The 24,764-nt window shown below is 39.0% G+C and overlaps 1 protein-coding gene across 8 annotated transcripts in view; it reads left to right on the top strand.

The window, feature by feature from the left end:
- The window catches only part of LOC104146729 (uncharacterized), a 41,966-nt gene extending 17,729 nt beyond the window's left edge, over positions 1-24,237 (top strand). For 2 of the 8 annotated variants that reach the window (XR_011135476.1, XR_011135477.1), the window contains 6 exons: positions 8,732-8,802; positions 10,107-10,160; positions 10,936-10,995; positions 14,028-14,105; positions 14,679-14,747; positions 20,273-24,237. Coding sequence is in view for 2 of the 8 variants with exons in the window: in XM_068913572.1 (XP_068769673.1) it covers positions 10,107-10,160; positions 10,936-10,995; positions 14,679-14,747; positions 20,273-20,317 (228 nt within the window). In the remaining 6 variants the exon portion in view is untranslated. Of the gene's footprint in view, positions 1-8,731; positions 8,803-10,106; positions 10,161-10,935; positions 10,996-14,027; positions 14,106-14,678; positions 14,748-17,480; positions 17,749-20,272 lie in introns of those variants that run through there. The other 6 variants (XR_011135473.1, XR_011135478.1, XR_011135474.1 and 3 more) reach the window with 6 other exon arrangements.
- Positions 24,238-24,764: the final 527 nt, after the last annotated feature.

Raw genomic sequence — 24,764 nt, 5'->3', positions numbered from 1 at the left:
ATTTCCTACTACTTTCTAGGAATCACTTGGTCCAGAACCTTTCCAGGAGTTCCCCTCTGCTTTCCAGTATTCCCTGATGAATTTTAGGAATTCTTCAGTCCAGAACCGCTCTAGGAATTCCCTGCTGTTTTCTAGGAATTTCTCCTCTGTTTTCTAGGAATTTCTCAATGTAGGACCTTTCTAGGACTCCCTTGTGTTTTCTAGGAGTTCCTCAGTTTAGAACCTTTTTAGCATTTCCTCAAGAACTTTCTATTAATTCCTAGCTGTAGACCTTTTCTAGGATTTCACTATCTAGAATCTTTCTAGGAACTGAGGGGGCAACCTAGAACCACTCACATGATATCTAGATCCCTTGGTACAATTACTTCCAACCCCTCCATGACACCAACGTCTCATCTTATAGTTTTAGGGAACCCTGCAGAAATGCAGTACAGAGGAATTAAAAAGGCTCCAAAGACTTAAAAAGGCTCAAAAGATTTCCCATAAAGCACAAGGATGAACCTTGTAACTGTTTGTTGTGTGAGAGAGTATTAAAAGATGAAAATGAGTATTTTTCTTTAGTAGTTACAGAAACTGGGAAGGGAGAAAATGGGGAATCCTGACAGAAAAAAACATCAAATAGGTTCAGAAATACGAGATGTCACAGCAGCTGTGTTAATAGCGTCACCACCATGTAGTGAGAATGGAGTTGCTGTTGAAGTACTGAGAACAGGCCTGTAGTCAGAGCAGAACCACAAACAGATCTGAAAGGATGAAAAACGCGTAAGTTCAAAACACATAGTCCTTCATTCTCCTATCACTTAGTATGTGACTTGACTTAACAGCTTACTCTTCACCCCTAACATTCTCATATTTTATTGAAGAGGCAATACTACAGGAAGATGGAGTATAGTATGAAGCAATAGAAATAACACACAAAAGCACAGGAGAGGACTGATATATATAGGCAGAACTGAAGATAAAACACAACCATATTAAAGTGACTATATTAAAAATAAGTAGACCTGATTTTCTTCTGCATGCGAGCTTCCTTACGCCACTTTGTCAGCATAATGGGGCCATGAAGTGTGCATAACTGTAATTACTCCTGTTCCAAAGGTCCTTTAAGCTGACAGACTGGTTTAAATGGAACACTGTATAAATGAGAACTGAGTTCAGTGTGGAGCAGATTACATGTTCCTCTGAATTTCAAATGCTTTCTAAAATTTTAAGTTTAAAAGGGGTAGGAATATCTCCCTCTATGGAAAATACATGTATTTCAGAGTCGATACGTTGTGCATAGGAGAACTGCATTGGGCCTCACTGTATGTCTTTGCCCCTCATACTGTTGTGGAAGTCCACATGAAGGTGGTTGAAAATCTGCCAAATCGGAGTGTTAGAATTTTGCGCCAGCCTTTTAAAGCTGTGACTGCAAAAGATACTCAAACTGTGATATCTTACACGATGTAAATCAAGTCAGAGGAATGTCCCAAGACTCTAGAGGAAACTGAGCAAAGAAAGGAGAAAAACAGTCCCAAAAGGCTAACACTTTTTTTGCTAAAAGGGATATATGGCTACCATTCCGGTTGATTCATCCAACAGTTATACAGCAAGTGAAAGATCCTTTCATAAGAGATTCTCTCTTTCTACAATCCCATCGAAGACTGAAAAGTTGGCCTTCTGTGGCAGCGCTTCTTAGGTATCAGAAGCATCAAACACTGCATGGAGTATGTTCTCTACTTACATAATAAATAGACAGCCAGACTAGAAAGGTGCTTTTAAAAATCATAAGATTTCTCTAGGAGTAGGATGAGGGCAGAGGAGCTGGGATGCAATACAAGTTCCAACAGGGAAATCGAAAAGCAAGTGAAAGAAACTGTCTTTCAAGATTCTCCTTTACTATTTCCATTTCTTCACTGAAATTCCTATCAGGACAAGACCCACACAACAGTTTGACATTCTCGTAAGCTTGCTGTAGTATAACAAGTACTGCTCCGCTCAGGTGACTAGTTCCTACTGTGCCTGTATGGGTTAATGAAATCTAATCCTCCACTCTTGATAAAATCCATTAAGCAGTGACCAGCTGCTTCATTTGAAACCCCAGAACTACTACATCTCCCTTTCTCTCCCATCTGTCAGTCTACAGGGTTTCTAAGGAAAGGTTTTCTATTTATCAGGTTGACTTCTGTAGAAGACCTGCTGCTTTTGAATCACTTTGAAAAAAAAAATTACTCTAAAATGCAATAATGAGGAATATTTCTGGGAACTGATTGTCTATCTATCTTGGATTGTTTTATTCTGGGAGTAGTCTCCCTTGGGTGCATATGATGAATTTAAACAGTGTTATGCCAGTTATATACTATATTATTGGGAAATACTTCCTGGCTAGCTAGAGCTCTTATAGTCTTAATCTCCTATCAGTCTAAATGCATGAATGGCTGCAGTCTTTAACTGCAAACTTCACTAAGTAAATTATTGTGATAAAAATGCATCTGGGGATTTGGAGCATCCCCAGACTTCTGACCAAATACAAACACAACAAGAGTTAGCTAGTTCTGATCAGTGCTTATGAAAATTTAGCTTGTGAAATGACTGCTGAGCCAAGATGTGCCCGCCAAAATGCTGTATCTGCATAACTTAGTCATGATCTTAAGTTCTTTGCTGAATTGGGACCTGAGACTAAGCAAGCTTTAAATGGAAGCATAACCTTAACTGCCAAATATAAATTGTAACTTATACAGAGGGACTTTCATTATTGTATTTTCATTCAGAAGATTCAGTGGAATTAGTTAGGAGAAATGAACCTCTCATCAGTGACAGGTCTAGAGGATAATCCCTGATTAGAAATGTCCTCCAAGGCACATCTTTTGGTATTACCCTAATTTTAAGAAAGGAGGTTTTGTGCTGCTGAGGGAGGTATGTTCCTAATAACAAAAGTTAAACTCAATGATATCCTGCAGAGAAGCTTGAACTCTATACAGTTCAATTCTGTAGTAGTCCTACCTAGTTAGAAATATATTATACAACTGTAGTTTCTCAACAGGCAGTGCTCATCTACAAACCAGAGACAGTAGGGACAAGACCAGATACTTGAGAGTTCTTCAGTGAGGAGGAAAAAAAGGAAGTGAGAAAGAAAATCCAGCCGCTACCTCTGTCGCTACTGGAGAGATAGGAGAAATAGTGATGCTATGATCTCTGACCTTTTATTAACAAGCTAGTCACTTCCAGAGTACAGTGATTCGTTGCAGACCACCTTATCTGCATTTGAACAGACTCACCCCCAAGGCGTTCCTTTGTCATATACTATAACTACAAGTGGCAATAGATTGCCTGTACTGGCGGAAATAAATTTACAAAGTTAAAAGTGCTACGTTAAACTAGCTGGAATATGAAAGAACCTTTAATGATATTTAGAAACTTGTGGGTAAAGCCTAGTTTACCTTTTGTAATAAAACACACATTGGCTTCTCTAACTAGTATCTACTGCTGCAGTGTAAGTCTGTAGAGAAGAACGGATGCCCTGTTTGAATTATGAGTTGATAAAAGGAATATGATGCTGTATTTGAAGGTAGTATGAAGGCTGAAATTTTCCATAGGAATAAGAAAAAATAAGATACCTCATTGATCTTTCCAATTATATTTTACAAACGAAATTGAAGAAAAAAAATCAAACATTGGTCAGTCAATATAAGTAAGAAACATTCTTTATACAGAATGGGTAAATAGCTCCTCTCTGATTCCCCTTTCAGACAAAGGTTAGTATGCTCTCTGAACTACCCACATGAGAAATAATCAAGAAGTTGAGATACCATTCATTTAAAAATCTGCTTAGGAAATCCCAAGTGTCAGTATACAATGCTTTCAAATATAACTAAAACAAGCAATTATGTCTGTGTAGATACAGTTTGAAGGGGAAGTTTTAATCTTCTAAATAAAAGGTTCTTTTCCTTTTGCTTTTGTGACGTTTATCTAGTTCCTTAAGTTGTGGATGAGTTCTGTTCACACCTACACCTGTGTATATTGCTTTAGAATTAAGTGTTGGATAAAAATGCAAATGCCCAGTGTTGCTATCTGGAGCTAATAGCTTTGTTACTTCCAATCCCTGATTCACAAATAATCAGAATGTGTGTAAATTATGTAAATGCCATTGCTATTTCTTCCTCAGTAGAGGCTATTTTCTCTTTGTTCCTAGTCACATCTGGTTAATTGTCACTATCCAATCTGGTCTGTTCGCTTTAAACTCTCCAGACCTCATTAAGGCTGCTAGTGCAGTCATATTAAATATTTTATCAGACATAAGTTATACGTTCATTCTTTAGTGCTTGCTATCTATAGTGTGTTGTCATTAGCTACACCTAAACTGAAGGACCTGGAAACATCTCATAACGTCCATGTCCATCAGTTTAGGTGTAATCCATCTTCCATCCTGGTAATGAGTGAAAACCTTTGTAAAAAAACATTTTGAGACCATTATATCTCATTTGATGACATTGTCATTAGTTATTTTCACCTACCATGACAAACAGATTCTGTATGTATCCCAGTAATCGAACTACGCCAATTTATACACTTCTACTTTCAACAGAACTACAAAGGAATAAAATGCACCTCCCACCTCCCCAACCTCACTTTTTTACTCCCATCCTCTTACAACTTGTCAAAAAACATCCTGTGACAAACTACATTTCCAGCACCTGCTAGACTTATACTTATCCTCTATGAATTTTGCCAAGTCACATAGACTAATACATCTGTGCAGCTTTTTGATTAGGCAAGCTAAATTTTTATTGTCTTCTGTGCCTATAAGACTGTTTAGTATTGCATTTTGATGATTCACATCCTTTCACACTACTGACAAATTCTTAAATCTACTAGGTACATTTTAGGTCATATGACATTAAATGTCATGTTTGTCACAGTGTAAAGTCCATTTAAAGAGGACAAAGATGTGTACTGGGAAATTCTCCTGATAAAAAGAAAATCTCTACTGTCAGAAAGTTGTTGAAAGTAGCTTTTTGCTGTTTGCACCCACACTTTCAGCTACTTCTAGCATATGTGTGAGAAGATAGCCAGTGTGTGGAAGACTTAGGGGGCAAGGCAGAAGGGCACAGGATACTCCTAATAAAATAAAAATCTGTTTTTTCTAATTCTCTGCCAGCAACAGGTAAAGCTGTTTCCTTGTAGACAACTGAGAATGTGGGAGGTGCAGTTTACTTTCTGTTAGCACCCTTCTCCAGCTCCAAAAATCTGTCCTGTTTACTTTCCTCCCATTTTTCTTGTTGTAATATGTTCTTTTTTATTTTGAATCTATGTTTTGATTTAGTGTTCTCCTTCTGCTCCTGCAAGTAATCCTTATTCATAAAGAGTTCAATTACAGTCAATAGGGTCTTAAATCTAACTTTTTGGCATCTTTGCTTGTATTTTTAAAGAATCATTCTTGTGAGTAAGTTTTAGCTTGTGATAAGCAGTGGTCAATAGTACGAACAGTTACAGTCTGGTTTGAGCTACAGTCTGGCTTGAGCTACACTAGCTCAAATGAGCTGAAAGTTCAGTCTTCTGTCAGACTGTGGTCAGGAAAACGTGCCTAGAGCATTAACATCTTTACAACATCCCTTTAAAATTAAAACCATTAGTTGCCAGCACCATTCTTAGCTGACATCACTATCTGGCCCAACATGGAAAACTAAATGATTCTATTGTATTCAGAAACATTTCTCCCCTTAGCAGATTATGAGTTTCAAAGTGATGCTTAATTAGTCTTGCTAGTTGTTAAGGAACTGTGGAAAGATATACAACTGCTAAAGAAGGATAAACGTGGGTACCAGAAACTATCCAGGAGCTGGGAAGCAGGTAAAAGCTTTATCTTTGTAAAACAAAAAGCTTTCATTCAATTTGCCCTGCACAGCCAACATCAGTATAGCACTATTCCAGGACCAGACACAGTGCAGCTAACAAGGAATGTGACTGAAAGATCATAAGGAGTATGCATATTTTCCTTACTGTTGTCTGAAAAATATTGATTAACACTGGTGGCTATGGTAACTTTTGATGTGACATAATAGCTGAAGCATATTATTGTTAGTCTGTAGCCCTTTTCTTTAGCTAAATATACAGAGATGGATAGATAGATATTTGACCATTTGCGTATTCTTCCTCTCCTACCAGTAGGGTAGTGGGTTTGGTTCTGATGGTTACTGGCTGTCTTCTCTCTGTCGTTGGCCCTCTGAAGTCTGCCAAGTTCAGGTGACAAGCAATTGAAGGATGGAACAAGCATGCCATTATATTAACAGTATAGATCAGGAAGCTCCCTAGGAGAGAGCAAATATCACAGATAGCTGCAGTATTTTTGTGGCAGTTTTTGTTTGTTTGTTTTTTGTTTTGGGTTTTTTTTTTTTTTGGTGTAGGTAGTTTTCACATTTGCATGAAGTAGAAACAAGAAGGAAGCACACGAACCTGCCATTACTTCCTCATGGCTTCCAGTGGCCCTTAACTGCTCTTTGGTCAGTAACACCACATTTAAGAAAGGAGTCTCACTAACAGGACTGTATGATAGAAAACTAATATGGTCTTGAATTCTTATTTTTTGAAGGATTACTGGATATACCATACTTTAGCACGCTCATTTTCCTGTGGTCTTTCCTCCTTTGCATGCACAACTGGGCCACAGCAAATTTTCAGTTAGATGCAAGAGCGGCATGGTATCGCCAACATGGTAGAAATGTTGAGCCCTCCCCCTCCTCCTTAGCTCTTCATCCCGCCAGAGGTGAGCATGGCATGTAAATGGAGGGTCTTCTCTTCAAAATGATTTTAAAGATGTTCACAGACTGCATGTAAACACCTACAAGGCTTTGCAGTTTAAGAGAAGCAGCATTACCTCAGCAATATTTTGTAAAGGCTCTGCACGGGTGTCTGGTAAAGGAGAGTAGATTTCATTCCTAGCTCTGGTATAGCCTTGCTGTGTGACCTTGGGCAAGCCACTTAACACCTGCGTTCCCCTGTTCCCTGCTGTGTAAAATATTGCTGATGCTTATCTCGATTAAAGAAGAGCAGTGAGGCGATGTTCATTAATTATTGTTGGAGAGTGTTCTGAGATCCAGTCCAATAAAAGCGGAGGCTACAATGCTTTGCCCTTCTACAAAACATTCATCTGAGGAGGGTAAAGCATTATATCTTCCACTTTTATGTGAAAAGAAAGAAAATTAAAACACCACTTGGAAGTGCTGTTTTAATTGGCTTTGGTTTTTGCTTTTGGGGTTTTTTTTCTGCACTGTACCCAAGGCTAAATTCACTGAGGCATTTATAAACCACCAAAAGATAAGACTGGCACCTTATACACTTTGCATAACTAGGCTGGGAATCTGCTCCCGTTGGAGTCAGGTGTCTAAGCTGCTGGCATGGTTTCATCTCTCCCAAGGGAATGCCCACCTGCCTTCTTAGATGATAAATTTTCTTTGGCAGTCTAAGCTGTAAGTTCACCGTTTACGATGCTTAAAGATACAAAGCAAAACTTTTTTTAAATGGTGCAAAGCCATTCTACAATATAGACCTCCCTGCCTTATTTCAAACATTTTGCAATATGAAGTTTGGGAGCGAGCAGTTACTAAAACTTTGCCCTCGTTTCTTTCCAGTTTGTAAGAGCACCAGCTCCATTTACCAGCATTCTTGTAACCCAGCATCCAGTGCAGACTCCTTTCAGAGGTGAAAGGATTTCTTTACTGACTTGCTCTATGTGCTTCTGCCTATTAGTCCCATTTCATTGCTGAATTAGGTTGCTGTTGAAGAAAAGCGTCTTTGCTGGTTCCTCAGATGGAGATTCTTTCAGTACCATGAATGCCAAGCAAGTTGGCAGGCTTCCTGATACCCCATGGAAGCTGAGGAAACTTGTTTCTGATGGAGGCGAGCTGCCCCTCTGCAACTACTCTGTGGATGACTGTAACAGCGGTGGAATAGTTGGGTCATGGTAGGCTGGGGCTTTACTTAGCATATGCTGCTATGAAGAGGTTTCAGTTTTGATGCGTGGCTGAAACAGCTCCTGGCTACTCAATACTTTATGGGTGTATGTATAACAAGTCCCACAGAAGACGTCCAAATCAATAGCTATAAATTCAGATTTGATTTTCTGTGTACCTTGTGGATCTATTGTAAGCTCTGTAATCATCCATCTCACCACCCATACCTCAACTGATGTTTGCTCTTGGAAAATTGAATTTTTGACTATCTTAAGAGGCATAAGGACAGAAACCTGGCTGTACAGTTTGTCACTGTCTCATCACTAGTGTAAAAACTGCTCCCAGAATGAATCAGAATAGTCCGATTTCTGCACTTTCAGAAGGAAAAGTGAAAGACCCATCTTTGATTTATCCTTTATGAAATAGGTCTCCTTTAGAGGGACTGGAAGAAAATGCAGTTTCTTTGGATATTTAAAATTTGTAAGACAGTAGTTTGACAGTTACCTTCATATATTGAAGAGTGCATTGGTTGCAATGAGGTCTTTTTTTTTCTGCTTAGCAACATCATAAAGATAAAATACATGCAACAGCTATTGTCCCAGGGATATATAAAACTCTCCTAAAACAAGATCTTCCTACTCTCGGCTTAATCTACTGTGGAACTGTCACCCCTGCATGGCCTTCTGCACTGTGGGAAATGTGACACTTTCCTACAGAACAGAGGGTTGTGAGAAAAGCTGATGCCGTAGTTGTAAGTAGCTTGGCGGTTACAGAGTTAATTTTCTGGGCCAATATTTCCCCAGGTGGAAGCCTAGCAGAGACTACTCAGAGACCAGGGACTGGGTAGCTGTGTAAAAGCTTTGACTGGATTCAGGTGAGTTCTGGGTACTGCAGGAAATCAAAGGGCAAAGCAGATGGCAGAAACTGAGAAAAATTTGGCTGTATGGCTTCTTTAAATCTCTGTTGAAAACTTTCTGTACTATATATAAGATATTTGTTTTTAAATTCATTTCTGTTGTTGTCCTGGAAGAATTCTTAGTACTCTGCTTTTGGATTGCTTTATGGGTAATCAAAAATGGTAAATGAATTATGGTTAAAGATCACAAGCTGTTAAAGAGGGTGATTTTACAGGGAGGAGTGGTGTTCACTAGTGTATGGTCTTCTTCATGTTTTTTTGTAACAGATGTTTCAGCAATTCCTATTCAGGGCTGGAGACAGGGCTATCTTACAAGAAGACTGTCTTAATGGTCATAATGTTCCATTAGATGTGGTCTCTTCTGTAACTGTATATATTTACAATTTAAAAAATTGCAATTGCTCCTTGGAGAGCTTGCTCTACCTGAATTAGGAAAATAAAAAAGGAGGAAAACTTTGTGGGGAGGAGAAAGAAAGGTTAGGTTGAGAGAGCTGCAAAGACTTGCTCGGAAAAGTAAGGGAGCTTTAGTATTTGTGTGTGTGTGTATAAGTATGTATACGTGTGTACGTATATTCTTATATGCATATACGTATACACACTTAAAAAAAGCTCTTGTGTCTTCCAATCTCATGGAGCTAAGAAGAGCTTAATGAAAGTTGTGCACCGCTTTCTTGCGTCATTCCTGCTCTGATGTTACATTTTGGCCATTAGTGAGGAGGTGCGTTTTCTGCCCTCCCCCAGCATGCGCGCTCTTTCCTTTTGCGAGATGGACGGGGAGTGCAGTGACTGTTATGCTCCTGAGTACCAAATTAAACAGTTTTTTTCTAGTCACTGCTCTGAGCAGCAGCTGTTTTGATTGGATGATAGCTTGCTTTGTTTGATAAAGTTGAAAGAAAATGAAACAAAGCAGGGAAAATCAATAATTCTCACGAGGCTTGATTTCCATGCACCCTGTGCCTTCTGAAAATAGTACTGCTCAAAAATGTTTGGTCTGCACACACCCCTAAACTCACTTTGGAGATATTAGGCATTAAAAACTGAGGGCCAAATTTTTACACTGATTCCCAAGGAAATTCTTGGAGGCTTCCCCTCAGCTTTCTCTCTCCTTATTCCCAGTCATATATTTACATCAGTTCTTCCTTTGTGCTGGACAAAGGCATGATACTTTTCTTTTTGGTGGTGGGGAGGAAGGGTGGATTTCTTTCTGAGATTAACATTTTTTGTCAATTTTTATCTCCTCTATTGTTCTTTTTCTCCCAAAGACGAAATGGATAATTCCCCTGCCCCGAGTTCCCTTCTTTGGATTTACTTCTGAGGTGAGCTAAGTAAGATACACAGAGAGGTCAACATGGTACACTGATGGGCTAACTCTGTGTACCTACATGAGATGGGTCTGATGTTAACCCAGCGGGTCAACAAAAGTGAACTTCTGAGCTCTAAGGATATTTTGAGAGACAATAAAAATAGTGAAGATATCTTGGTAAATGCCAGAGAGAAGAAGATTATTTAAGAATACACATCAATCCAAGAGAGGCTTAACAAGGGGACTTCTTTAATACGACGAAATTTTTTTCTTTCTAAAGGATCGGGTGACTGGATTTTTAGGATAAGCCTGGACAAGCTGCACTACATAGAGCCATCCTACCTTAAAAAATTGTTGGGTTGGATAGGCTGCTGTAAAAAGCTTAATGAAGTTTTCCCTTGCCAAGTAGTGAATTTTCCTTGTCTTGAAGAAATTGTGTGGGGTCTCTACCTCAAATTAAACTAAGTCTTTCTGGAAGCTTTACAGTTGCTGCTCTCCTTCATCTATCTGAGGACTATTCCTTACATTCTCTTCATCCATTTCCAGCTTATTTTATTTAAAATGTGTTTAAAAGCATGCTGAAATGCCAATTTTTGTAACAAATCCTAGAGGCACATTACTTTGACAGAATCTGGTGCCTACACACCCACATGGTGTAAGGTTATCTCCTTTGCTCTTAGTTTCTTAAAGTGCAAAAAAGAGAGAGAGGAAAAAAAAAAGCACCCCAAGATGATTAACAACAGAACTTGAAAGAAAAGTGAGATCTTTCTTTTTCTCTTTTCTGTTAGGCTTGTTCATCCATGCTAAGACTAGGCTTACCAAGAGCACAGATCAACGAGACCAATATGGTGAGTGTCCAGTAATGCATTAACGATAGTCTGCTTTTTTTCAAGCCGTTTTCCTCTGTGGATGTCCTTCTGCTTTAATAGTACATTCAACACTACGGCTAAAGCATAAGTAGCACCAATTTTAAGGACAGATGTTTTTGAGAACTGAAGGTGCTTTCTTTTTTTCCTTTTAGAAATCTATTGCAAACTGCCACCTCTAAATTGCAGTTCGAGGCTTCTGATCTCTGCAATATATGCTGTAGTGTCTTGTGCCACTGCTTTCTGTTGAAATATAATAAGTCATTTAACACATGGTAGTCCCTCCAGTGTGGTGGTGGAAAGCCGCCTTTACTTTACGGTGTTTGGGAACTCAAGGTCTTGTCTTGCCTCTAAGTGCAGGGATGATTCTAGTATGCAGCAAGTAATTACCAGCCTTGGAACCTGGCCAGGACAGCAAGGTTAGCAACGCTGCTCTTTTCAATAGTGCCCTAGTAATATTAATAACCAAAAGCTCACTGTTAATATATTGAATGTGAGACATGCATTCTAATAGGCAGTTATGGTCACCTACTTACTTTTCTCCATTTTCATTTGAATATGTATGAATCTGTTTAGCACCAGGCAGAGCAGGTCAAATAGTGAACTTGCAATTAGACATGCAGTATGGAGACTTACAGAATGCCTACCTAAGTATAATTGTAGCAGGTAAATTGGGGGTGTTGTAGTGTATAATCTGCAATATTATCATAATTGCTATCTGCATTATCTTTTGAATGGAGATGAAAATATTTTATTTAACAGAATTAAATACCAATGTTTGTACTGCATCTAATATTTTGATACCTTGTAAGCAGGTTATGCTGCAAAGAATAACCCAAGTGGAATTTAGATCAGTCCTTGCTTGTACAAGGACTGAGATAAAATGTCTGAAGGCAGTGTAGCTGAGTTTTCTAGAGCACTTTGTGAGGGCAAGACCTTGAAATTGAATGCAAGTTCATTAAAGAACACTGCTAATGAAATAATAGGGCTATTATTCTCTTTTGCAAAATTGTTCCAAACTATGACTCTATTCTACTGTCCTGGTGTTTTCTACGATTAAATGATTTATGACCAATTAGCTCCTGAACCTCTGTGTGTCATCCTGCTATAAACCGTTTCTTTGTTTGTGCTCTGTAGGGGTTTTTGGCTCTATTGTGTTTAGCAGGACTCAAAGGAGGTGCCTGTCAGCTTTCTGCTCATGAAGACCTCTGTGTCTTCAGCTTTACAACAGGCACTTAGTGTTCAGAGTTCTGGGCTTTAAAATGAAGTATAGGGGGAGATGCAGCTACGTGTGGGGGGTTCACAGCTGCTGATAAAAAGGGCCTGCTGCATTTATCTGGCAATTCTTAGAAATCTTTCCGTTATATTTCAGTTCCTCCTATTAAAAACTAACCCGAAGGTTAATGCGTTTTGATAATGGACTTGATAATACGTCAAAGACCGTGTCTAGGTTCATGGTCTTTCTGTGTGGAGAGGGCCAGCCACCTCTGCTGCAGTGTTTTCCTGGGAGTTTTCACAAGCTTTGCTGACAGCAGAGAGGTTCTTGCTGGCTGTAGAAGAATGAGGTAGGAGAAAAATGGTGGAAAACTTTCATGGAAGCTTAAATCCTTGTACTTCATGTGCAATAGCTGAAGGTGAGCTATCTCTTTTGGCTTTGTTAGTGAGGTTCTCAAGTTTCTTTTCCATCAGCTGTGAACAAAATTAAAATGGAGAGGTTAAGCATTTAATCAGCCACAAGGGTTGGAAGATGTTAGATCAAGCTCTGATGTCCTGTGTGCTTCTTCTAACACTGCAAATGTAAAGGCTGTAGCAGCGACTTATGCACTTGATGCTGTTCAGATTAATAAGTTTCAAATTGACGGGGTAAGGATGTGGGAGGGAAATGTCTAACCCTCTATTCAACCATTCAATAAAGATAAGAACTATCAAGACAGATTAATGGAAACAGATGATAGTATTGGAATATCATAGAGGAGACAATTTAACTACAGTTGCAGCACAAACTCTCCTGTGTGGGCAGTCAGTCTTCCAGGGTGGTACAAGGAGTAGAAGCCAGAGTACAGCATTTCTTGTGGAGGATTAAATGCATACTTTAAACTAATTTCAGACTGGAAAATTCCAGGCACCCATGAAACCTGCTTACATTTTATGGAACTAACTTGTCATGCCTCTGTGGCCCTTAGGACCAACTAAACTGGTCCATGGAGGTCATAAAGCAAGCAAGGAGATCTCATGGTTGGCTACCCTGCCCATGGTATATACAGACCCAGCTATCCTGATCCCATTGAGATTGTGAGTAGTGTTTTTTGGTTTGAGCGATTGAAGACATTGGAGAATGAAGGGGAAGTGCTGGCTGAAATGAGCCTATACCCCAGCAATTGTGTACTTCTGGTCTGCTGTCTGGTCACTGAGACTGGGAAGTGGGAAAAGACCTGCAGGGCTCCAGCAGAAGCGATATTATGAACCCCAAAGAGCATTCCTACTGTACGGCCGAAATCCTACCCCTTTTCTTTTGTAAACTGCTCTGCAAGAAACCATCCCTTGTACTATGGCTACTAAGCAGATGCTGCCTGTTATCAGAGCCATGGCTTTGAGCTCTTAGGACAAAGAGGTTTGTCTGTCTTTCTGCAGTTACGGTCTGTCCTACTAGTAATCACTGGTGTGTGCTTGTGAGAAAGGTTTTTGTAAGCAAGCAAAAAGCATGTTCTGCTTTGATTCACAGGATATTAAATCTCTTTTGGAGTCAAAGAAACAATTTGCTGTGTGGCACAGAGTGACCTGTCCAACTCTAGTTAATGACCTTTATCCAGGTGAAAAACATTCTTGCAAACATCTGCCTTAAATAAGATTTCTTGAGAACGAATGTTGAATGCTTAAATCTTAGGACCTGTGATGCATTTTGATTAAATGAGAAGAGTGTCTTTGAAGTTTCAGGAACACTTCAATAATGTAATATCAGCTACAGTAGAAAGTGGTAGGAGTTATCTGACTTTGGTTACTGATTTCCTTCTCAGTTATGTGAATCTGGATGCAGCACACACTTAAACAGTAGCACTTAGGCTTCTGAGGACTTACCTGGTTACTTACTGAAGGTAAGCAGCAATTACTGTTATGCAGCAATTGGATTCCTGAGTGCAAGTAATAAGCTTGAACAGTGTATAGAACAACCTCTCCTATTAAGGCTGGATCTAAAGCTTATTGAAATCAGCAGGGATTTTCTAACTGAGCTTTGACAGACAGTGCTTTTGGCACTTACTGATACAGAATTGTGTATCTGTGCTGCGTGAGGTTGTTTGTTTGGGTTTTGTTGTGTTTTTTTGTTTTTGATAAGCATATGTCACACTAAAGGCACTGAACTATGCCTGCGTGTCTTTGACAAAGAAGGGTAATTTATAAAACTGTTAGTTGCCTAATATGGAAGGCTTGTAACTTTATATGTTTCATTAAATTGGCTATCCAAAAATTGAGTATGTACTTAGCAAAGAAAATAAAATTTCAAGAGTTAGTGTTTTTTTTAAGGCAACCTGAAGATCTGGACCACCTAAAGTATCCAAATGTGCATTTAGGAGTTTAATGTTTTATCTGTGGTTTGTTAGATGACTATAGCCACATGTGGACCTTTTTTGCTGGACTGAACAGTTCTGCCTCTTCCTTCCTTCCCCCAGGTACTCATCCCTTCCTTTGATGGGCCCATACAAATTAATGTGCTTGCACAAGACGGGGCCCTGGGACAGGTGAGTGGGTAGGGCAGCTGCTGTTTGAGCTGTTGTAAGGAGCATTGGTGCTGAACGTCCAACTGTGATGTCATCTCCATGGATCATAGTTTTGCAACATAATTATGAGCTGGATAATCTAATTTTCATCCTTTAAGCTTGCTCTTTTTTTCCTCTCCTTTTAAGTGATCACCGCAGACATAGCGAGATGTATTTGAAATGCTTCACACACTTTTTGTTTAATGTGTCTCTTTCCTTGGGCTTGTTTTCCTTCTTAAGAAAGATGAATTGTTGAATACATTTGCATGCCGTTATGCTTGAAATTATGTGTTCACAGACTTTTTTTTGTCTATGCTCAACTGGTTGGGTATAGATTCTCATTTTTAATAAGAAAGTGGCAAGATTTCAAGTCATTGTTTTAGGTGTGTGGTGTTTTTTTTTGTTTTTTTTTAAAGTGTTATTCTCCCCAAGGAATTACAAACTGAGATGAGGCAGATTGAGGGCAAGCATGTGGTAACAAACAACTTCTGAATAACTTCATTTCAGTTGCTCAGTGATGACTTTGAAAACTTTGTTTGTGTTTTACTTGAAAAGTTTGTGTCTTACCTGCAATCATCAACAATTCCCTGTGTGTGTATGTGTATGTTCATTTTGTTTCTTTCCCCTTGTTTTTCTGTCTACTGCAGGGAAAGTCTAAAATGATTCTGATATTCTGTTCATATAGAAAACTTTGAACTTCAATATATTTCTGTTCTGAAATCAAATTTATTTATTTTCATAATTAAATCTTCTCAGATCTTGTGCAATGATTTCTTTTGGTTTTGGGAGGGGAAGGCAGCATTCAAATACTTGAATATTCCTCTCTGGTCTCAGAAAAGAAAACTCAAGAACATGGGAAGAGCCCTAGAATGATAAGTTTTTAGTGACTTTTTCAAGACTTAAGTGAAGGCTTTTCTATGACATTGGTCAAACTGGGAGTAAAAACTGTCTTTAGACTGTCAGTTAGTTGCCAGCGGACTAATTGCTAAGCTCAAATTGCAGGTAATACTGAGATGAATACATTCCTCGTGGTAAACAAAACGGTCCATTTTCTGTATATAAATATGTATATATTTTAATAAAAGTATCTGAGCCATTTATGAATGGAGTTGGTCGCAAACTTGCTTGTTGAGTAATATGTCTACTGCGCACTGAGCTTCACCTGTTCTGAAACTCAGGTTAATCCTATAGGTTCTCCTTGGAAAGCCTTTTGTTCGTCTAGGTTCTTCACTCTGAAAAAGGAAGAATCGTTGTCTTCCGCTTGCTAGCCCTTTGGCTTGGAGCACTTGCACAAGATGCAGAATAATCAGAGTTGTTGGTCATTGGGGTTTGTGGGCTGATTGTGCTTCAGGACGCTTCCCCTTATGCACGAATGGTTACGTAGTCATCTAAGCCTGTATTTTGCTCTGTAGTTGACTGTTTTGCTATTGTTAACTAATTATTCAGGGTGGAACAGCATCCGTGGAGGCATTTAGACTTTTTTTTTTTTTTAAGCGCTCATTCAGAACTCATTCTGAGTCCAAATCCCTACCCTAAATCAGGCAGAACAGGAATTTAAAGTTGAGACCCTTATGCTACTGGGCTACAGGGCAGTGAGAAGCAGCCTGCTTAAAACATAATAGTTTGAGAGACCCAAGTTCAGATTTTCTTTATCTGGCTCAGGGCAGGAGTCTGGATTTGAAAGAATGACCTGAATGGAACGGAAGCTCAGCATTTTGTTCAAAGAGGGGAAAACATTGAAGTCCAAACCTACTGCATCCAAATAAAAACTTATTCTGTGATATTTTTGATTTCTCTTTCAAACTGAAAAATCAATTTTTGTTGCAGTCCTGGCCATGCCAAGAGTTAGTGGAAAGCAAGAGGAAGCTTTTGGTGCTCTTTTCAGAAGAGTACCTATTAAATACCAATTTCCGTTGCAGTGATCTTTCTCAAAGCATTGACTGAAAACAGCTGTTGGTCCTGCTAGGGCTTCTGCTGACAGAACATGCCTAGCAAGTTGTAGGTGGTTGATTTAACATATGACTGTCTGGCTTGCCTCAGGATATTAAGAATGAGAAGATGCAATTTGTACAGCTATCTTCAGTGTTACTAAGATCTGGTTGCCTCTTTCCTACCAGGAGTAACATGCTGGTTTTACTACTTAAAAACAAAAGACCCCTAGTTTTTGTGAAAGGGATTCAGAGTACAGTTGTCGCTGGAGATTTAAGGCACTTAGTCATTGCTTTGTGAGTTGGCTACAGTGTGAGACTGACCTACCCTGTGCTTCTCAGAAAGCAACACTGGACATCATCTGTGGAGGAGCTGACTTAAATAAACTTTATCTTGTCATCCTTATCCAGAGGTAGTCAGCAGGCTCATGACACTGTTAGAGGAACAGCTGTATGTGGCTGTTAATAGCTCTCTCCATGGGTCCATGATGTTTTTGTTGGGCAGATAGAGTAGGTCCTCTGACCTCCTTGTCCTGCAGTTTGTAGGATCTCGTTTTATACTGCAGACTTTAGAGTGTAACCTATTGCTAAATTAGCAAATGTGTCACTAAAGTCTTCTCTCAGACCTATGCGGAGCTTATCCATTTCTGCCAGTCCCAGCTATTGCTCTCACTGTTCCATAGCCACTTTAGGCCAGTATCTCCATTAATAAGATATTTCACTTGTTAGTGTTAACTTCCTAGTCCTAAAGCAGGGGTTTTTTATTTGTTTGTTTTTTTCCTTGCAGCATATCATGCTCCTTTTCTGGATGTGGAGTTAAAGCACTATTCATAACTCATCCCTAACTGCTTCAAAGGAGCAGATATGATCATAGTGGAATCAAGAAATGAATGTTAAAACAGAGGCAAAAGAGTGAAATATATTACACTGATGACATTATGGCAACATAATGAAGAAACTGAAAGGTGCAAAATGAGATCTTGTATTTTCCTAAGTTTAGTAAACCTATTCTTTCATACTTTATGGTTGTAAGGAACATCAATAAGATTGATTTTTAAAAGGCTCTACAATGTTAAAATTATACCATGTTGCTTGCAGCTTCAGTATTATTTCCACTTACAATGGGCCATTACCTATACACTGTTCTTTGCAGGGAAAATAATAAATTAATTGCTGTCCTCTGTTTTTTGCCTTGCCTAAAGCTTGTCAAAAACTTCTTTTAAAGATTGCTGCAATTACCTTTTGCATAGTAAAATCGGCTTCTGCAGCTTGGCAGAAACTTTGCCATAAGCCTTATTTCTTCTGAACAATTGGCTCCGCTTGCTTACAGCATGCAACCTGCTGCCATTTGATAGGAGCCACAGGAAAACGAATAGAGCGAATGGCAGGATGTGCAAGGAACAGACTTCTCGGAGGCTGCAGGAGTTGGGGAGGGCAGGAACACTGGAGCTAATCATATTCCAGCTGAAGTCGCTGGAGGTCTTGCCGGTAACATTTTAACAGAAGCCATACCTGAAACCTGTGGCTGCTGTAGGTCATGCGGCACTTCTGCATTGTTGGGGCTATATAATTATTTTAAGGTTTAAACCTCATACTCACATCTACAAGGTGCAAAGAGCTTGCACAGAGAGTGGTGTTTTTTTCTTTATTTTTGTTTTTTTCTTCCCCTCAACTTGGCTAGGTACTAGAAAAAGTAAATCTTGTTTACCTCAAATGTATTTCCACATCTGAAAGAATAAGGGAAGGGCCTACAGATGTTGCAAGGCTGATCTTAAGAGTAGTGAAGCTGAGGGGTAACGGTCAGGCCGTATCCATACTTATCTAACTTAGTAATAGAGATGTACTTAGGGGAGGGGAAGGTTTGCCTGAGGCAAATACAAGAGAATTAAAAAGGGAATTTAAAATCTTTCATCAGTTCCTCTGTGGAGCTGAAAATGTTTGGGTAATTAAACTGTTTACCTACATTTTGTGTGCCTGCTGTTACAGTTGGATGTTGTCACCTTGGTTTTTTTCTACTCCATAATTAACTGCATTAGCAAGTTGCTGAAACCTCACCTGCCTGCAAACGCATTTACCTTTTGGAGTGAAGAGAGGTTTGTGTACTTGGTGTACAGGTGCTTGACAAATCCACTGAAAGAGGGATCATTTAAATTCATATATACTTTTTTCAATTATTTGTTCTTAATTGTGACAGGGAAGGTAGGAGGATTCCTTTCTCCATTTAAATGAAGGAATACTTGGGCAACTGCAGTTCTGTAGGGAAGCTAGCCAAGCCATTACTTTAAAACCTGCTCATGCTACTCTGAGTGCCTGACTAGTATAGATAGTCTATAAAGCAACAAAGGACCATGGATGGTGTCTTCATCACATATATGTTTTAGGATTCCCAAGGCTAAGTTGCGTAACGTCGGCTCAGGATAGCAAGCTGCTTTCTGCTTCTTTCACTGCTTTTTTTCGTGGTCTGGAGGAGAGCCAGCCAGACCCCAGCTGGGGTAGGGGGCCCTTCAGCTGATCTTTACTAACTACTCTTTGCACCCAAGAGAAAAATAAAGATGCTTGTCAGTGTTGCAGTGTTTGTAGTTTGTTTGTTTGTTTGTTTGTTTACTGAACAGAAGCTTTTCAAGGCAAGACGCTCTTCACTACCCTGTGTGCCTAGCACAATGATGTCTATTCGTATCTGGCCCTTAGACATGACTCTAATAAGCTTGATTAACAATATTATTTGTTTCTACCATTATCTTCATCCTGAATACATGAAACACCTACAGTCTGACTTGAACAATCAATAGAAATATTAACCCCTGTTGCTCTGAAAGCTTAAACATTAATTTCAAAAGCTGCCCTTTTCAAAGGAGACATCTGCTTTCAGTTGCAGAAGGACACCTCTGAAAACATCAGTCTAAAAAAAGGTGGATGTTTTGTTTCTCCTTTCCTTCTTGTCTTCTAGAAGCAGAATCACTCCCTTGGTGTGTACCTGCTTAGGAAACTTTGCCTTTTCTGTTTGTGCTTTAATGGCTTTCACAAAGATTATCCATAGAAGCCAGTACTAAAAACCTCCATTTCACACTTACTTGCTTTGATGTGCTGCACTATGGGAAAGATTGGTTGCTGGTAAAAAGTTGCTAGTAAAATTAAATTTTTAGAAGTAGGCATAAAGAAATGAGATTTCTCTGTAACAATTAAAACAGGTTTATGAACCTCTATGGCATCTTTGTGAATGAAAGAGCATCCAGGAAGCTAGCAAGGCAGAGTGATACAGAGCAGGCAAATGTATTTACTGATGCTGGACAGCATAATGAATTGTATTAATCTGCATTACTACATCTTGAACAGGTGCAAATTTTTGCTGTGTGTTAAGGTCCTTGAGTAATCCAAGAGAGTGGTGCTGGGGCACTGGGCAGTAGGAGCCTCTGCTCCAGGCTGAGGAAAGAAGCACAGGGTGCTGAACGCTTTTATGCAAAACCTGAAACCAAACTGAAGTAGCCTGTCAAGCTCACAGTGAGTATAGTGGGCAAAGAAAAGCTCAAATTCCTTTTTGTCCCTACATGATGATGTACTTGCTATATGGCTTTTTTTCAGCTGTCTCCTGTAGGCAACGGATGCTATTCCCAGCAGGAGTGCTAGTGCGGCATCACTCTCTGAGCAAGACCAGTTCAGCACCCTATAGGGGCACTACAACGATTGAAATGTAAACCAGGAGCGAGATTCCTGTTCGCTGGCGTCGCATCTGATGTTGATTCCAGTTGAAATGGTATCAACTTCTTTTTCTGCTTGGCGTTACCTCTGTATTACATAAAAAGGGAGATCTAAGTCTAAGTTCTTTTCTGTTTTAAAAACTTCCATGTATTTTTCATGCTGAACCACACTTGGTTTCAGTGCTTGTTTACCGGACTCAAAGAATGCTTAGGTCTGTTTCTTCATAACTGTTTGTGTTATTTTGCATTATTTTTTCCTACGTTAAATCTTACTGAAAACAGTTCAATTATTCATTTCAAGAGACTTTGCAAACTAAAAAACCAAAAAAACACCAGCAAAACCACAAACTTCTATGGAGTAAGCCGTAAGAAATTTTTTAATTAAATATACTTTAGATTGCTCTTGACAAAACAAAAGCAATACCTGCCAAACGCAGGACCAATGCCTGAAACTTGAAGCTTGATCTGTTTCTATTGTTAAACTAAAAAATACGGTAGGTTTCTGAAGCTTGTGGGGGAAAATTTTGTCTTTTCATCAACAACCACTTTTAGCAGCTGTGATCTGAAATGGGTGATCCTGTACTGATTTTTATTCCACTTATTTTAGCTGTGAAGAAACAAAGATATATGTAGGTTTTAAACAACGGCACGTGGTAGCATTGTACAAAAGATATTAATTAAGGTAAAATAATTGTGGGAGAGATCATGCAGGTATGTAAAAGAATAATCCTGGGGAAACAGAAGTCATTATGAATATTTATTTAGATGTATTGTATCTACAAAACACATAGAACCTTAAAAACCACCACACCCATAAAACCAAATGAGCAAACGTGAGCTGTATACAAAGTCACTTAAGGTTGTTGAAGGCCAGCTCCTGCCCCCTTGAAAGAATGGAAAAAAGAGGAAAGAATTATATATTCTTCCATACCGTGGCCGTGCTGACATTAATTTGTTTCAGACTTTGGGTTTTTTCATTCCTTCTCTGAACTCTATTGCAATAGTCACTCAAACTTATGCCAGTTGCCTTCAGCACAGGAACAACTGGCAGTTAGATATGCCCCTTGTTGCTGCAGGGGCTTTTTATACTTTGGGGAAGCTATTTTGCCTTTAGGCTGATGAGGACATTGCTCAGAGGTTATTCAGCAGCTGATCTGTGCAAAAGCTCAAAAGTTTGATTATTTCACCTCCTTTTGAAGAGAGATGATGAAAGTAGTTGATGGGGAACATGAGGAGCGGGGAGTGTGCCAGGCTGAAGACGAAGCAAGGGAATGCTGGCAGTAGCGCCCACAAAGCTTCCTTTTTCTTTTCTTGCTTCAGCCTCTTGAAGGTAGGGCAGAATTGGGTTGAAAGGTTGTTTGTTTGTAACCTCTGTGCAATGGGAAGCTCCTCCTGGGCACTGTGACACGGCCTCATAGCCAGAGCACTTGACCTGAGGTCTTTTATGTCCACCTATGACTGAAGCCTTCTGTACTTCTGTATCAAAGGTGAAGAGGAGAATCCCAGCGTGCGGGTCTGTTGTAAGCTATGCTGGTATAGTGCGGGTATGCAGTTCCCTCCTATGAGCACTGCTTTTGGTCAGCAGAATGTGGGCTGCAATTTGTTGCTCCCGTTCTATAGAGGTATGAGAATAGGCTGCATTACATATTCGTGTCAGAGTAAAATCTGTACTTTAGCAGCTCGTTACCTTTTGCCGTTTCCCTCTACTCATAGGTTTTAATGACCAAAGGGACCACTACAATCATCTTGTCTGACCTCCTGGCTAGCACAGGCCATAGATTTCACGTAGTAATCCTGGAACAAGCCTATAACTTCCAGCTGAACTAGAGCATAAAAAGTACAACAAAATTCATAACTTGTCCAAGATCTATTGCCAGATTTTAACTTCAGCATCTTACGTATGAGGGATGAACTGCTACTTCACAAGGCAGTTCTGTCCTAACTGTTCAAAACCTTTTGGAGATGAGCCACGTGCAGCAACAATCATATCACTTCTCTTAGAAATAAGGGGTTTTATTGTTTAAGGTTTTTTGGGGGCCGGGAAGGAGGTTGGTAACCCTAACCGAATCAAGGCTTTTAAAACATTTTATTAAATGACTGCTCCGTCTATGCAATTGATTCTTTTCTTTTAATTTTGGTGCCATATAGGCTTGTTTATTACTGTGTTCGTTTCCTGAAACATGGTGGTTCTAATCTGCTTAAGGGCTCTTCTAACTCGTCTAGAAACTATTTCCCTTGGTCTTCCAGCAGTCTCATTTTCTTGACAATGTTTTGGTTTTCCTCCTTCTGTTTTGTTTCAGGTTACATTTCAATTCTACACATCTGCGGTGGTTTCATATGTTTTTTTTCAGTGGCAGGTGTTTAATTTAGGAGAAAACCGACTTCATCTGACTACTCTGGAATTTTACAGCTCAATTAGTAGTGATTTCTAATAACTGTGTTATATAGGCATTAGTAACTACTGCTTTCTGTAATGGCTTTACAATTTAAATTGCGTATAATGTTTTTTTACTTTATTATGAAAAATATTACCTTCCCCCTACTGACTGTATTCAATTATCTGAAATTTAACATCCTCTTATTAAATACTTGAGTGTGTCAGATGTTTAATATGTTGGGTTCCCAAAGAAATGAGTTCTCTGTGGGTTTAGTGTTCTTTCCAGCACTCAAATACTTTACTGTATTTTATAACTTTGAAGCATTCTGTTTAAACTACCTTTGTATAAATTACCAGTCGTGACTATTTCACCATGAGGAAAATATTCAGGTTGATCTTTAAGGGGAAATATGAAGATAGGTTGGGACTAGAAGGAGCAATAAAAAGCTTTTCTGTCTAATGAACATCTGAGCTTTCTGGAACGATTTCTCTTCTCAGAGCGAGATGTAAGGTTGAAACCTTTGAACGGTTTGTGAACTGAATATGAAAAAACATGCGTTAGATTAATCAAAATATTTCATGGAAATATTGATGTTTTACGTTTAGAACAAGGATTAAAAATGCCCTGCAATTTTGAAGTCTAAATGAAGAAATCCATGTTATTAAATGTCAAAATATGACTTTTCAGCAGTGTAAGGCTTTTTTTTTTTTTATTTCCCCAAGAACAGAAAATTCATCATAAAACCATTTCCCCCAAAAGATCTCAATCTTGGAGATTTTTTGGTGATGTTTTGATGTCATCTACTACAATGCATGTGCAGTTCTTCCTGTAATCAAATAGTTTATATAGTCAATGAGTTAAATACTGTTTAAAAAAAATAAAGCGTTAGACGATGTCTTTACAGAAGTAATGTAATAGTAGGTGGGGAATTGTTTCAGCCATGAAGAATTTCTCTTGAAGAGGGAAAACATTGCTAGGAGGAATTTCTGAAGCTTTTTTTCTAAAACAGCATGCAGTGCTCGATTTAGCGCAGGAATTGGCTCATCAGATGACTTAGCTAGGCAGGTGCTTATGTGCTGCTGAACAGAGGCCCTTGCCATGGTCTTATCTTCCTTCATCCTTTTGCAGAGAAGCAGTAAGGATTTTCTTGGTTTCCCAGGTGTGTTGCAGCTGGCCCCAATGCAACACACCTTGATGTTAGGGGAAATGCTCATTGTGTTCTGTCTTGCACCTGCAAACATGCGAATCATGACAATCTGAGACTAAATGTTTAGAGCATCCAGTGTCTGGCATGCAATTACATATTTATGCAGGACACTTCTACTGTGCATTTCAATAACACTTCAATATTTTATTGATTCAGAAGTAATGTGTGTCTGAAAAGCTGTAAGCTGTATGTTGTATATTAATTGACAATATAACATCTGAATTCAGAAATACCTGGCATGAATAAAATGTGAAACAGGATGATTGTTTGACTAAATAGTTGACTTTTATATTGTATTTTAGTGATGCCACATCCAATTAAAAGGATAACGGAAACAATAGTGATTTTTAATTTTTAAACCAATGTGGGCTGCATTAAGGGGATTATGGAGCTTTATGAAGTAGTTTGCATAATATAATGATCAAGAACGGAGTCTGAGTCAAAGCTGAGTTGCACATGGTAAATTAAGTAACTTTTAGTTTCTCCTTGAGATAACTTCAGACTATGAAGTTCAAATATGAAGTTTAATGGCAGCATCTCCAAGTTGTGAAGGTGTTTGCAGAGCAAGGTTGTCATCCGTGCTCTTTTTCAAGAAATCTCTTTAGGCCAGGCTTTTGGCTTTAGCATGTGAGTACTGAGGTCAGGATGGCTGTCTACAGCCTATGTGCTTTGCTAGACTGGACTTTAGTCTTTCTTCAGCTGAGTCCATTCTGTGCAATCTGTTGCTTGTTAGGATCAGTGAGCCTTGTTCTCCTGATTAACCTAATGATCCTCTTCATTTCATCTGATTA

This window comes from Struthio camelus, chromosome 19, assembly GCF_040807025.1.
Source record: "Struthio camelus isolate bStrCam1 chromosome 19, bStrCam1.hap1, whole genome shotgun sequence".
NCBI classification, from domain to species: Eukaryota; Metazoa; Chordata; class Aves; order Struthioniformes; family Struthionidae; genus Struthio; species Struthio camelus.
Note: the sequence above shows the minus strand (reverse complement) of the source record. Positions and strands in the feature narration are given on the sequence as shown.